A 14,516-nucleotide genomic window follows, 5' to 3' on the forward strand; every position below is an offset into this window, starting at 1 on the left:
ACTTTATCGCTGACATCATTATCAGATCTATTCATATGTGATTATTACTACGAGGCAAATACAAAATCGAATTCTAAATGTCCTATTATTATTATTATTATTATTTCAGCACCTTGGTTGCCTTTAGTAGTAACTGATATATACATTTCTCTGGCTGATTATATGAATTTATCAACTAGAGTACGCACGGAAGGGTGAGTTAGTCTGTCAGGTTTACCTGAGAAGATAACGATTGCTGTTAACAGGGCATATTCCGCATTGTCGACACGGAGGTTGCACATATTTCGGCAAAACTGAAACAGCGCGTCGGCATTTTCGCCCACCGACGCTGATCGATAGTTATCGAGCGTATAGGGCTGGTTATTCGCGAACACAATTGAATCTGTGGCGACGTCGTACTTGCGTGCTCCACGCAGCATCATCACCTCGCTCGAACACGCCTGAGTCAACAGGAAATGTTAGACCGGTCAATTTGGAACTTCGTCAAAACAATACGCACCTTTGAGAAATCTAAGTAATTCCGTATAGGGACTTACGACGTTATCAATGAACTACTTAGCTGTCGGTAGAAAATATGTTTCATGCTATATTTAATTTGAAGCCGTTTGAGGGCAGTTTTCAGCACTTGACAGCTGCCTTGGCACGTACAAACAGCCCCTTCTGGGTGATAATACACCGTATTAGTTAACCACTAACCTTAAGTAATGTGATCTGGTCTTCGCGCTGTAACGTATCAAATCCAGGCACACGCTTGCTGAACTCGACGATCAGCTGGACGGTAAGTATCGTAATCTCAGTAATGTGTTCGAAGCGTTTTTGGCTGTCTTTTTCGGAGCATCCCAAAGGGAACCCTGTGACTCTAGTGACATCTTCAGGTGATGGTGACTCGAACTCTAGTTGGTAGTAAACCAGCCTATTGATTAGGCACTCTTGATCAGATGTCAAAGGACACACCTAACGAAAACGCCGATTCAGTAATTGTCGTATGATTAGTCTACATCAGATTATGAGGAAGTAGACCCCCCCCCCACCAACGTTTCTTCGACAAATCTAATATGAAGATCTATAGCATTTGGAAGATTAAACTTATATCTTTTTAACAAGTGAACATCAAAAACTGTATGTTGACTGGTAATTCTAACCATGGCGACGTAATAGGAAAAGTCTTACCTCTCGTATAGCACGATTAAGGGCTGCCAGATTTGGTTTCTCGTCGTGTACTTCGACGGCTTCAGGGGTGCTGGCATTGGGTTTCAGTGTTTCTGGGTCTGGTTTCTTCTTGTTTTGACGCTTCATGACGTTTTGAGATTCAGGTACAACACAGTCCGGCCTCATCCCCACACTAATACACTTCCGGAAGCGGCAATGTTGACATTTCCGTCGCATGTACATATCCATTTCGCATTGACCGCCGTACTTACACTGATACCTAGCCTTCCTTGTGATTGATCGCCGAAAGAAGCCTTTGCATCTAAAGTTATATGAAAAGGTCTTCCTTAAAAAACTGGTATTTTCTTGGTAAAAAAGCAAGAAACCATTCTCGTTACATTTAGTCGCGAGACCTAATTGACAGCTGCTATTTAAGACGACATCTATGTCTTACGAAGAAATTGACTTCGTAACCGCGTAATATCTGACTCAAATGCCCGCAGACTTTTAATGAGATCATGGAGAAAATTCAGTGAAAAGCTCAGCAAACCTATGCTAAAAGGACTTGCTTCACTTTTATGCCTGCTGACTATTTCTTTTTATATTTATATTGGATGTCTAAGTGTTTTAAACTACAAGCAGCTTCTTCTACTCCAACTATGTGCAAATGTTGTCAGGCTACAAGCTTGCTGTGCAAACTAATGCACAATATGCATATTACTAAAAGTGCTTCACTTGGAAACAGGTGGAAAATGAGGCAGAGTTTATGACTAGTTAACACGTATCCAGAGTAAAGCGCTCTGGAAAGCTAAAGAGGCCTACCAGCCCTAACTAGAGGTTAATTTAAAATAACTAAACATAACCAGGCTGACGCGTGTTGTACCCATGTAAGTGCATAGGAAGGAAGCACAATACAGGACATGACGCTAGAAAAGCTGCATACAGCAGAGTTTATCTGAGGACCGTTTTTCTCAGCCCACCATCTATCTATTCATCTGCTCTCGTATACACGTTGCTTCGTTGTTGAACACCGATGCGTTTCGTAGCGACTTACCCTTCACAGGTGAGGGCATTATAATGGTAGCCGGAAGCGCGGTCGGCGCACACGAGGCAGAGCTCCTCTTGTTGCCGCGACTGGGGCCCTCCGGCAGACGAGGGCCCAGTCGGTCCTCCAGGTTTCTTCGAAAAAAGAGTTCCTTTGAGATCTCCAGCATCACTCTGAATGGTTTCGCTTCCGGAATTGCTGCTACTGTAACCAACAAGCATTCAGATGTTCCATTCTTTCTCGTAAACTTATGACATACAGCATGGTCGTTGTCTAGTGAGTAAAAAAAACTGGTTGGCAGTTGCATGCAACATTTCTATCTTGCAAACATTATCACGGACAGAGCTTTACTGCAAGCTATATGAATATATACATAAAGAGACGTGTAAAAAACTGAAGATGTTGTACATACTGATAGCTAAATTTTAGGGGTGCATTGATTCTTAACATTTATATGGAAAAATAAGTATAGCCGATGAATTCACACCTGTTGTTGTTATTGGCATCAAGAGCCGATGTAATTAGCCCACTAGGGGATCGTCCAAGCGATTCTGTCCCTGCACAGCCAGGGACTGACTTCCCTACGCCATCTAGACTAACTCCTTGGATTCCCAGATTTAGGGGTCCACCGGATGACACTCCTTGGTAGTAGTTCTTAGGAGCTACGTTACGGTTGCCAAATACGCTAGAAGCAATATTGCTGCTTACTAGGCCGCTAGGAGTGCCACTACGGTTCCCATACGAAGAGGTTACAACGTTTCCAAATACACCATTACTTTCATTTGACGCTTGCGATAGTGAAGTTAAACCTGATGACGGCAGCGAACAATCCTTGTCTGAAATAAGGCCAAAAACAAAGCTCGATATTTAGCTCCTGTCCACGAAGACTAGCCAAAATATTCAGTGAAGATAACAGGTCTATCCATAAGCACAAGACATGAAACGATCGCCCCACCTCACTAAATCAATTTTGTCAGTTTTCCCATACGGATACGTCACCCGGAACCTTTTGCTCCAACCTTTGCATACAGAGAACACAGTTCAAGGAAAAATGATGAGCACTGCAAGATTTTGTTTGCTCTTTTTCAACACCTTCCACTTTACGACCTTCATATTACGCTTGACTAATAATAAGCAGGGCTTATCTACTGTACGAAGCACGTTTATGCGGCTATAAAACTATGCTGCTATTATTATCGTAACGGAGGAGGAGTTAGAAGCGGGGGACAGAGAGCGAGCGGGAAGGTTCATATCAAAATAATAAAAGAACAGGAAAAAAAGGCCTCACAAATCTGCCTTACTTAGCCATATTATAAATATCTATAATCCTCAGAGAGAACAACCAGTCGTGTTGTTGGGCCTATGCGCATATTAGGAGGGCTATAAGTTCATATTGTACTTCCACTCTATATGTCCGTTAATCACTGTGAGCGGCAGCTGTAGGATACTGACAGTATGAAAGAAGAAGATGAAACAAAACGGAAGACACCGCCAATGAAATCCGAACGGTTGATGAGATCCGAGCTATTAGCGAACTTGTCTGGAACGTTTCAGTAAACTCCGTACGTAAACGGCAACAACAACCAAAGTTCGCCCTCTCGTACTAACTGACAATGAATAAAGTTGGCCATGAAGAAGAAGAAAAAAGTTTAATGATAAGAGTAAACATACGTATTACTAGATCATACGGCTTTTATGATGTATGATGCATCAACTTAGCAGTTTTTGTTACGAGTCACGATCAACAGTATATTCTTCTAATAAGGCAAGCATTTCATTGATGTCGCTTCCCTAAATACAATATTTGCGCCAGGGGCAAGAACTTTTGGACCAACCTAAGTTGAACGCTGAACTATTCATTTACTTATTCATCGAATTCTAGTTCGACATCGTACCTGTCGACGAGACATTACCGACGGCTGGTGCAGGCATCAGAAACAGGGTCAGTTCAGAATTTATCATTATATTGTTGAAAAACTATAATTGTACATATAATTCTTCTTTGTACGACGATGTCGCCTTGACTGCTATATATATATATATATATATATATATATGTAATTTTATCTTGTACGCGAGATGACTGAACATGGACGAATTCTAGACGAAAAAAAAGGTAACGAAGTTGAATTTCTAGATACTATAGACGCTGTGAATGCCTCTGAGACATTTTTCTGTCACCACTGATGCCGCATAGTCAGAACATCGTCATCGGAAGAGTTTATATGGCTTCTGATGCTATTTCTATTAGTTTTCAGAGGAAGTAGAAATTGGTTGTCAGGAACGACGTCAGCAATTTTCGAAACAGAATTTCCGGCATTTTGCGCAGATGGTTACTCTCTGCCTTTATGGAAGAAACAACTAGAGGCTGATATATGTCCTGCTGAGTTGAAAGACACATATCCCACTAAAAGTTTAAAAGGAACCATTTTAGGTACCCTGACAAGAGTCTACATCGAAGTCTATAGTCACCTGAGCCATCATATAATGAACGCCTTAAATGGCCAATGCGCCACCATTATTTTATCCAAATTGTTGAATATCCTTTTTTTTTTTTTAATATATATATATCGTGGTTCTGGATTGAGCAACCCACGTGTTTCGAAACAGAAGATCTTAAACGATAAGCCACTGAGTAACGGTCAGCGCCCACTCCGTTCCGCTGAAGAGCAATATCGAAATTCTTCGGCGACGGAGCCGAAAGGAAGCTTGTTCGTAACTCACGCATCGTGAGCTGCTTCTAAGAAATGAAAGCATATTTACTTACCTTTCCTATGAGACCCTGCTATGCGTATAACAAACGTTCCCTGCTCCAGCTCACACAAACGCTGCCAATTTTCCACCAGCTCTAGTGGTACAACAAACGTTTAATTACTAAACACGCATTGCTCGATAGTTTCGATTACAAATTGCTAGACGCATAAATAAATGCCTGTGGAATAAGATGTCTACATTTCCTTAAGGTTTTTACTTAATTCAGCTTTGTTTTTTGATAGTCCTACTTTTTGACTGGGATTTGTAAGCAAGCAACCTGTTCAAAAGATTAAGTTCGAGGAAAGAAGCCACTGGAGCAAAGCACTCCAATGTTGAATTTCAATATTATGTACATTACGAAAAAATATGCAAATACAAAGTAAAAGTTACCAAACGAGTTTATACTATGTATACTTGTTTGAACGTTTTTCCCTTATGCAAATTTCAAGCGCTGGCCTAGTTTCAGGACGCGACTCGAGGATATTTTGTAAAACCAACATCCCCATAAATAGTTGAATTTGTCGAACAAAAATGCTTAGCCAATTGGCCGGGTAATTCAAAAGCAGACGTATTATTCTGGGTTTTGACAGTTTGACAGTCCCGTTCGTGGGTACTGGCCTAGGAAACATCAGTTCTGAACAGACCCCTACCACGGAAGCAAAGCCATATTTCTTGTCAAATAAAGATGAGATTCACAAGAACTATACTTCTGCACTAAAAAACTTATACTCTACACGATGTTTTCGTTCAGTTTTTTAGAACTGGGTTATTTGTTTTCTTACTTCGATTATATCCTACTGAAGCAATTAAAACAGTGGAAAGCAGAAACTCAATCCTTTTCGAATATTCTAAAAAGACTGGCCAGTTTTTGAACAGCAAAACGCAAACAAGCGTTACGTTTACGTTTACAAAAAATAACACCCCCAATTATATCTTGCGGTCCCAGCGTAGCTACCCAGCTTGCGGAAATCTTGTGGTCGCTATCGAGTCTCGATGGACTGGCGGTCGCTTATTTAGTGTCTGAGTCCCTCGGCTGGTTCACCCGATGATCGTATGAAGGTTAAGGCCATAAGACCGTCACCGAGTTCAGCTGAACTAGTGCGGTATGCCAGGTGCGCGCCATGTGGATCCCCCACCCAGCCAGTCAGACAGGCTGGAAGGGAGACAGAACAAGCTACCGTCCTACAGCAAGTCCAACAAACCAATACAACAAGCACCAACCCGCTATGCACGAATGTCCTAGCAGAAACGCCTGCCTCACAGTCATCAGGTACAAAGAGAGTCGACAGATTTCTCTAAATCACTCGTTCTGCTGTCGGCCAAGCGAGCTGACAGGCGTCAGAGATCATCCGTGTGTCGATTTTGCGTGAAGCAACTAGAAAGTGTCTACTACTACTAGTACCGCTAGCGGCCCACAACTATTTCAAGCAGAACGATATCAGTGATCCAGATCTGGCTAAATCATACTATTACTATATGCACTCAGTGCGGCCGCTGCTTCTACCTTCACATATGCCGATGAGGCACAGCGAAAACGATCAGTTGCTGGACGAGACGAACCACATTAACAAGATGGAGGCGGCGGTAGAACAGGAACTTCTACAAAAAGAGACTCAACTTTGGTGGTTGCAGGAGAAGGGGTCACCAGAATGAGCCCTCATATAGGATGCAAAGCGACAGGCACACACATGCACTCACCTACACATCTCAAGAGCAGAACACTTATTGTTCTGTACCATATAACGAGCGTCTTGAATGGGAAAGGTGCGGCATTGATTCAGGTAGGGGAGAGTAGTCTGGGCCAGCAGAGGGTCACTTAGAGTTTGGAGATTATCGAGACACAAAACGAAGCATTGCAGAGCAAGAGGAAAACGATGGCAACTACGAACCACACGTTGAGGAACGACCCGTCCGACTGAGACGCAGGCGATACGGTGCAATCGGCCCAGCAAACAGATGAACACAAATAGATATAGCGCATACTTGTATTTCGTTCGCGCACTCAGTTTTTTTCGACTATCCTTAGAGGATGTGGGCCGAGCGCTGACGAAGGGTCCGCCGTTTAAAGTTGGAGGCTAAGCAGACATCGGCCAGACGGCGTAAACTATGAGACAAGAATGACCAAACGCGAACCCGGCGACTCAAACCTAGACCCAGAAGGGACGGCGGCCGAGTAGAGGAAGAAAGAACGATGAACGAAGCGGACACAAACGCAGATGAGAAAAGCAACACCATAAAAAAAAGCTCCCACCTAAAAGAGGAAGTCGGTTGTTTCAAAAAATCGGCCGTCTCTGTCCACGTCCGCGTTCGTATCCAGTGTTAACTTGATTTTCTAGCAGCGCAGCACGCCGCAGCGACGCCGCGAACGTTAGCCAGTATCTTTCGCCTATAACATGTATACACACGCTGATCATCATTGTTGATCGTTTAGCATGCTTCCCAATGACACCTGTTTAATATAGCTTCACCGCGTACAGTATAACGCTTGAAAATTATGGCGACTATTGTTACGTCAAAGTTTTTACTAAAAACTCATGATAGTTTTACGCTAAAGAGAGCATTGTGCTAAAGTAACACAACGTCAGAATTGGCTAAACGAATAAACGCATTTGATAATGGCATACGGTAAGCTCGTAGATCAATTACGTTCAACAGGAATATGCTATTTGATCGAGTACTGTGCAGTTACTGCAACTGTATGGATTAGATATCGAAGGGTAGCAAGCACGTTAGTATACTCCTTGTACCCCTAACGTCAACTGAACGAAGGGCAGTAAAAAGCGTGCGAGGTCATAGACCTTTCCATAAACGACGCTCGCATTGACGCTGTCACTACGAAAATAAAGCGCGTCGATCTGTAAAACGGCGAGCCTTCCACTTTAGACAAACTTTGGTCTTCCAGAGGATTGAATACAATCGGACAAGTGTTAACCGCCACTGCACAAAGGGTTCACGGAGCAAAGCAAGCTAGAGCTATGCAGGAAATCTCAATTAGGACATGTGCAATAGCTCAACAAAGTAGATATCGGCATGTGATGTTGTTTACAAATAACGAAACTGTTTACTGCGTTTATTTGGTTAAGTCGTGACGGCCTCTGCAGCAGGATTCACAGTTAGTTTCTGATCCGTAGCTTAATACGGCCCTGCCTGGGACAGGCAATTCAACTAGGCCGATCTGGTCTACAGATACATCGAAGCGATGGCTATGATAATGGCTGCCATTGTCATCTGTTAAGCAGACGGGGTTGGGAGGAGTTCGGGAACGTGTCACTTCGACGTGCAGCAATGGCAACAAGCCTTGCCTTCGTACCGTATTGACTGCAATAGAAAATCGCAGTTGGATTGAGACTGGTTATTGGCCCTAATGTCGGCTGACACCGATGCCGACACAACAAGCCTAACCGGCACTGAGGGGCAAACAGTGACTCTACAGCGAACTGCTGTGGCCTATTAGGCGAGCCAAATTGAGCGTTACAGAACTGCATGACAACGAAAAGGTCTGGCTACGATAAGCGACAGCGGCTGTTACGATTCGTCTGCAGAGGATTAAATGTGTATGTAAAGCGTGCTGGGTACATGTGAAATAGGTAAAACTTCGAGGCTCGTGCTTTTCAATGCTTTGTCTTTGTTCGGGGGTGGTGGGGGTGGTGGGGGTAGGCACGCGAGCGCGGGTGCTGTCTCTCGCGACCTTGCGATCAGCGAGTTCGGTAGTTAACATTTGCTGAGACGTTACCAATACTGCAGGACATGCAGAACGCTATCCTGCCGGTAGTGCGTGGAGCAATTACTAACCAAACAAGAAAAACAGTAACACTATCCGCAGCGGATCGCTATTTAGCTGGACGGGCGCTGTGCGGCATAATCCTAACGACCTTTTGTCGCTCCAGGTCCCTCTTAGATGATAGAACAGGTCCGATTATATGCTAGGGCTGATTACTAAATACTATTCCACGAATTGATAAGCGTTACATAGAAGGTCAAGAAATACATTCATAATTTCACGAGGCAAAACGAAATCGGCGGTGAAACGAGCATGCAGATACAGTGAAGTCCATGATTACTGCGGCCTCTCGTCGGCTACTTTATAAAAATATTGATGCATGTAAGTCAAACAATTATGCATATAGGACGACTGTACCTATGTTGATAGGTGGGCTCAATTTACATTTCGGTAGACGGTCAATCTAGGGAACGGCATTTGACGATTGCTCGGCAATTTAATCAATCCACATAAAGGTCTCCGCGCACTGAAGCACTTCTTTGGAGTTTTGTTTTCAGCATGTGTGTATTTGTGCGTGCTCGTGGGAATTCCCTCCTTATCATTAGATGTACGTCTCTGCTGTTATTAATAACAGGATCGTCACTCGTTGTCTTATCAATTACTGAGAAACTCGCATCAGCACGTAGGGAAACCTAGAAATATGACTGAAGCTGGATTCCTTCCCTAAAAGCCATATGCACAGACGAGCTCTGCATATCTTCTATAAGCAACGCGACTAGTTGCTGAGACGAATTCTAAGGCTCGTCAACAAGCGTTAAGCACATCAGCGTTCATCCAACCCATGCCCGATTTGGGGAGGACACAGCCTTCGTAGCGAGACAAAGAGAGAGAGAGAGAGAGAGAGAGAGAGAGTGTGTGTGTGTGTGTGTGAGAGAGAGAGAGAGAGAGAGAGAGAGAGAGAGAGAGAGACAGAAAGTGCGAGAACGTAGGGAAATCGGCAATGCTTTATTTAGCCATCCGCTTGGCCCGTTGACGTCGCCTATTGCCGGTGTAACCACCATTGCTGCCGCGACTATTGCTAGCTCATATGGCGTCTCGCCCATCAGCCCCCGGGCAGCCCATTGGTCCCTTCCTATGAGCAGGCCAGGCAGCAGAGCAGCCGGCCCTCCCACGAGCTTTCTAGGGCTTCGCGGGTAGCGGTGCGGATCGCCGAGCAGGGCCGGCTTGCGGGGCTTCCTTAAACGCGCACAAAGCACCGAACAGGTCAAAGAAACGTCAGTGACGCCTCGATATAAACAAACACCGTAGCTTCTCTATACGATATGAGGTAGCTTCAACACAGTCGATTTCAATACGCTTCCAATGCTTGCCGCGAACGGAAGATTATTCTAGCAAATGTTTGTTTTTCTGTCGTCGTCGTCATCTCTATCATACGCGAAGAAAACCTTTCCTCTTTCAACAGCTTCGTGCGAATAGGGTCCCTTTTCTTAAAACGCTATAGTTATATTGTAACAACATTTTGTCAACATCAAAAATGATGGAAACAAAAATGATCTGCGTGAGGAAGTCAAGAGTACGACAGATATGTAGACAACAGCTAGGCTGTAGATCGAAGAAGTTTTCAGCATTTTTAATGGCTTTTATTAATTGCGCCTGTTATAAGGCACGAAAACGTGTTTAAACCTAATAACTAGCTCGTTCAGTTATCAAAACTTAATTCGTCCTAAATCAGTCTTCAATCAAACATGCACACGTGTTTTTTTCTTTATTAACATCAAAATCCTCGTGGCCTTCGAAACGGTCCAGTTTTGAAGACGTGACCACGCTCCACAAGCAAAGAAACGTTTGTTCAACCTACCACCCCATTTTTTTAAGTTTAATTTATTATTAATATACTATAAAACAATAACAATGGCTTCAGTTCTACTTGTGGCTTTTCGTGATATCAGAAAAATTGCGGAAGCTAATGGTGATTAGTGGAGGACCGCATATCATAGGACGGCATCAGTTTCACCGCCTCGCATCGTGCTTTTCGCAGACAGGTAGTAAATAGATCGAGGCTCTTTAGACAACAGAAAAGCCAGCTGTGTGTGTGTGTGCGCGCCTGGGAACAGGAAATCCCAAAGATGCAACCCCCGGGGGGTTCGCTAGCAGAAGGACGACTAGACAGCGTGATGGCAGGTTTTTCTCGTCCCCACGTACACAATGCCTTGAGCTTCAATTTCTTTTGTGCAACTAGCAGACTCACAACGGTTCCTTGTGTGGGTTCCTGTGACCTTTGAACCTTGAAGTACAACGGCAGTAACCTAGAGACTAGTCTATCCACTGCTACTCGAATTCGGGGCTCCATCTAAACATTCACGACATTTGACACACATTCATAGGCATCGAACGTCACCGGTCGATAATGTTAAACAGCATATGATGGCACCGTATTGGAGCCCCTATTCAGAAGCAGGTTCTGCAACGTTCCGACAACTTATATAACCCTGTACTTATTTCAGGGAAATTTTTTTCCATCTGATATACGTGACATTTATTCAAGGTCAAAAAGCAGTATGTAAGTGTTCAAGAAATGAGAGAGAAAGAAAAATAATGAAATAAATAAAACTTGGAAATCTTTTCTAGCGTTATCAGCGTGTGCTATACACTTGCGGTCACGGCAGACAAATACGCAATGCACTCGATAGAACCTATAAATTTTTGAGTTTGACATCGTGGCACGTAATTACTATCAAAGTCGCGTGTATTAATTAAAATTGGCAGTAAACAGTGGGGCCGGCTACGGGTTAACGAAGCCATCAATTTTTTTGTAGAATCGGAACGTATCTTGGAAGAACAAGATCGTTTGCTGTGAAAAGTAGGGACGCCGGATCGAGCGCTGAGCGCCGTTAGAAAATGGAAGCGTATACTTAGTTACATGCAGAACTTCCTGACTTTTTCATCAACTACATTGCTAAATCCGATATTATCGAACGTTATAGCCGCATTCGAACGCATAATCCATCTGTATAGATAATCGCGTCTTGCTAATGTTAATCAAATCGTTGCTTCAATGATAAAGGAAAAGAGACCGAAAAACTGCAAGTTATATGTATGTAAACGAATATCGATATTGTAGTCACGGTACTTCGGCCACGAAGTCAGTGTCTTCACTCAATGAAGTTGGTAACTACTGCAGTGAATTAATCATCATAAAACAGTTAACCTCATAGCAGTGTAGTGCAGCGGATCTAGTCGTTCACTCGGTCCTCGATCGTCGACTCGCGCCAATGCAGACAGCTAATTGAAATTACTTTGACTAAGTTAGCCAGGTATTAATCGTTGTTCAATTAGAAGCATCATTGTGTCCTCAACGAATCGGGTCTATTCCATAACTTGAGTTTAGGCATTTTGAAGTGCTGGCAGCCTGAACAAATCGGCCTCACTTCGATAGTGTCCTGTACTGTGAATTTACGTTACAACATGTGCCAATGCCGCACGATACGCTGGAAAATAGAATCAGCTTCAGTGCTTCGACAAATATATAATTAGGGTTGTATAAGGTACTGCACTATAGCAGAAGTGAGCCAAGTCACCACGCAGTCAAGACTGCCTTGACTATCTTGAAGACTATAGCGGTCAAATCTTTCAATAACTAAGATATATGTGTATGTGACATTTGAAAGGATGTGGTCAACAGCGTTTTAAACATATAGTCAAAATAATATTAACTCTAATTATCCTTTATTTTACTCTCTTCCATCACGGCAACCCCATTACCACGGCCATCATCGTCGCCACCAGTAGCATCGGCTTCGTTTCCTATCGAAGTAATCGATATACTAATACCTATATAACAATAATGAAACTCGAAGAAGCTCAATATGTCTTTAAAGTTGTAAAAGTAAAAAGTGCTCCGACGAATTAAGCTATTTTCCACAGGGGTTGAATTAAATTACATTATATAAAGCGCTACCCTGTAATACAATTGGTAAAACGGTAGACTCAAACTTTATACTTGACATAAACCTTAGCTTTCTACACGAGGTGCCTCCCCTCCAAATTTTGATACCACCCCCCAATGGGCTGGCATGTTTCAAAGTGGTTATTACAACTGATGCCAGCAACAATATTTACACAATCAACACGTCTGACACGGTGAATGAAGATCATTTTATGCGTAGAAGGCACGATTCGCGAGTTCCGTCTGAGAAGAACTACACATGCCTTAGAGGTTGGCCTGCACCGGGCCTTATGCTTATTTGATTCGACGAACTGTAGGGAAAAATGATAACGAGAAATTGATTACATACATATGTGGAAACAAGTTCAAGGCATGGACCAAAAGTTCATCGAATTTGCATACATGCACATCTTTAGGTCGTTGCAGATGTGCGCATGTTTGAGGTGACATAGGCCATCGGGTCACCTGTATCGTTCCTAAATCAGAGAGACACCTGATGGACACTTATAGTCAATACCTGCAATGCAAATGTTTACTCAGATAGGCACACCCACTTTTCTGACTATACCTTATGAACCAAAACTGTGCAGGTCTTCGACATCGTGTAATGTTCTGTATGTTTCGATCTGTCTTCTGCATATATACATTTCAACATTGTAACTTTCTCTAAACATATCTGAATATCGGAGCGGCTAAAGTGCGCTCCAGGAAGCCTTTTTTATGCCTATCGCCCTACACAATGCAGCTGTGTTCCTAATTTAACTATTGTTGGCGCTATATAGGCGCATACGGGCCTGCTATTGTCAGTGACTGCGACAAGAACTACCAATGTTTTACTACACTTCTGTGTGCTGTTGGATAAAATTGGCGTTTTTCAAGTGCTTATTCGGTACTTGTTCAGATGTAATCTGTTCCTCTACTGGCCAGTTTCTACCTTGTACATTTCTCTCTTCCATCACGGCAACCACCCCATTACCACGGCCATCATCGTCGCCACTAGTAGCATCGGCTTCGTTTCCTATCGAAGTAATGACAAGTGTTCAATTCACATATTTTTTCTGATTTTCACCCTCGAACAATGCTTCCTTTATCCGGTAGTCTGAGCCCTTATGCTTCTTTTTGATTCTGTCTGTATGCACTTACGCATATGGATGTTTCTGCGTCTCCTCAGTGCATATTTATATATATATATATTCGAACCTAAGTCACAATCGTTTCCGCCGGCGGTGGCTAGAAAAATTGTTGTCGGGGCTTCCACAGCAGCAGTAACTGCTTTCTCTGCCATAGCTACTATTGGCGTCACAGTTACCACCATTGTCATCATAGCCACCATCGGCGGTAGCGGCAGCAGCACCGCTACCATTGCTATCACGAAAGTGACCATTTTTTTAGTTGACGCTGGTCGGCCGGCTCGTGCAACTCCTTCCCTACGCGAACACAGGACTTGTATGCATACGTATGTCTACACGCGATAGTCCTACGTTTCCCTGAGTCGCTTCCTTCACTGCAACCAACAATATGGCCAGCGTCGCCGTCGCCGTCTCTGCTATCGAGACCTTCATTACTCTACTACTAGCGCCGTTGCTGCTTTGGTCGCTTTGCGAACGGGCCGCACAATGGTAATAACGTCAACAACTACGCCGATACGACGACAACGCACGCATGTGTTTCTATATATATATATATACTATATATAGATATAGTATGGATGGGTATTCTGAGTGCGTTTGTGTGTGCGTTTCTGCGTATCCTTAAGCAACGATGCAGCCAGGCAACGGACGGACGAGCTAGTGATTGAGTGCGCGTGGCCTTGTGAGGTCGCTGACACCCCCCCCCCCCCTCAGACAGAAAGATACACACGCTCACTCACTAGCACGCATTCGCCGCCACCGCCGCCGCGA

General features: G+C 43.6%; 1 protein-coding gene across 2 annotated transcripts in view; it reads right to left on the minus strand.

Moving 5' to 3' along the window:
• The window catches only part of LOC111253199 (uncharacterized), a 53,558-nt gene that overhangs the window by 5,472 nt on the left and 33,570 nt on the right, over positions 1 to 14,516 (minus strand). Inside the window, exons 2-6 of one of the 2 annotated variants that reach the window (XM_086973863.1) lie at positions 2,682 to 3,030; positions 2,204 to 2,395; positions 1,171 to 1,471; positions 697 to 954; positions 218 to 440 (exon numbers count right to left, since the gene is read on the minus strand). In XM_086973863.1, coding sequence (XP_086829989.1) covers positions 218 to 440; positions 697 to 954; positions 1,171 to 1,471; positions 2,204 to 2,395; positions 2,682 to 3,030 — 1,323 coding nt within the window. Of the gene's footprint in view, positions 1 to 217; positions 441 to 696; positions 955 to 1,170; positions 1,472 to 2,203; positions 2,399 to 2,681; positions 3,031 to 14,516 lie in introns of both variants that reach the window. The other variant, XM_022812279.2, reaches the window with a different exon arrangement.

This window comes from Varroa destructor, unplaced genomic scaffold, assembly GCF_002443255.2.
Source record: "Varroa destructor unplaced genomic scaffold, Vdes_3.0 BEIS01000006.1, whole genome shotgun sequence".
Taxonomy (NCBI): domain Eukaryota; kingdom Metazoa; phylum Arthropoda; class Arachnida; order Mesostigmata; family Varroidae; genus Varroa; species Varroa destructor.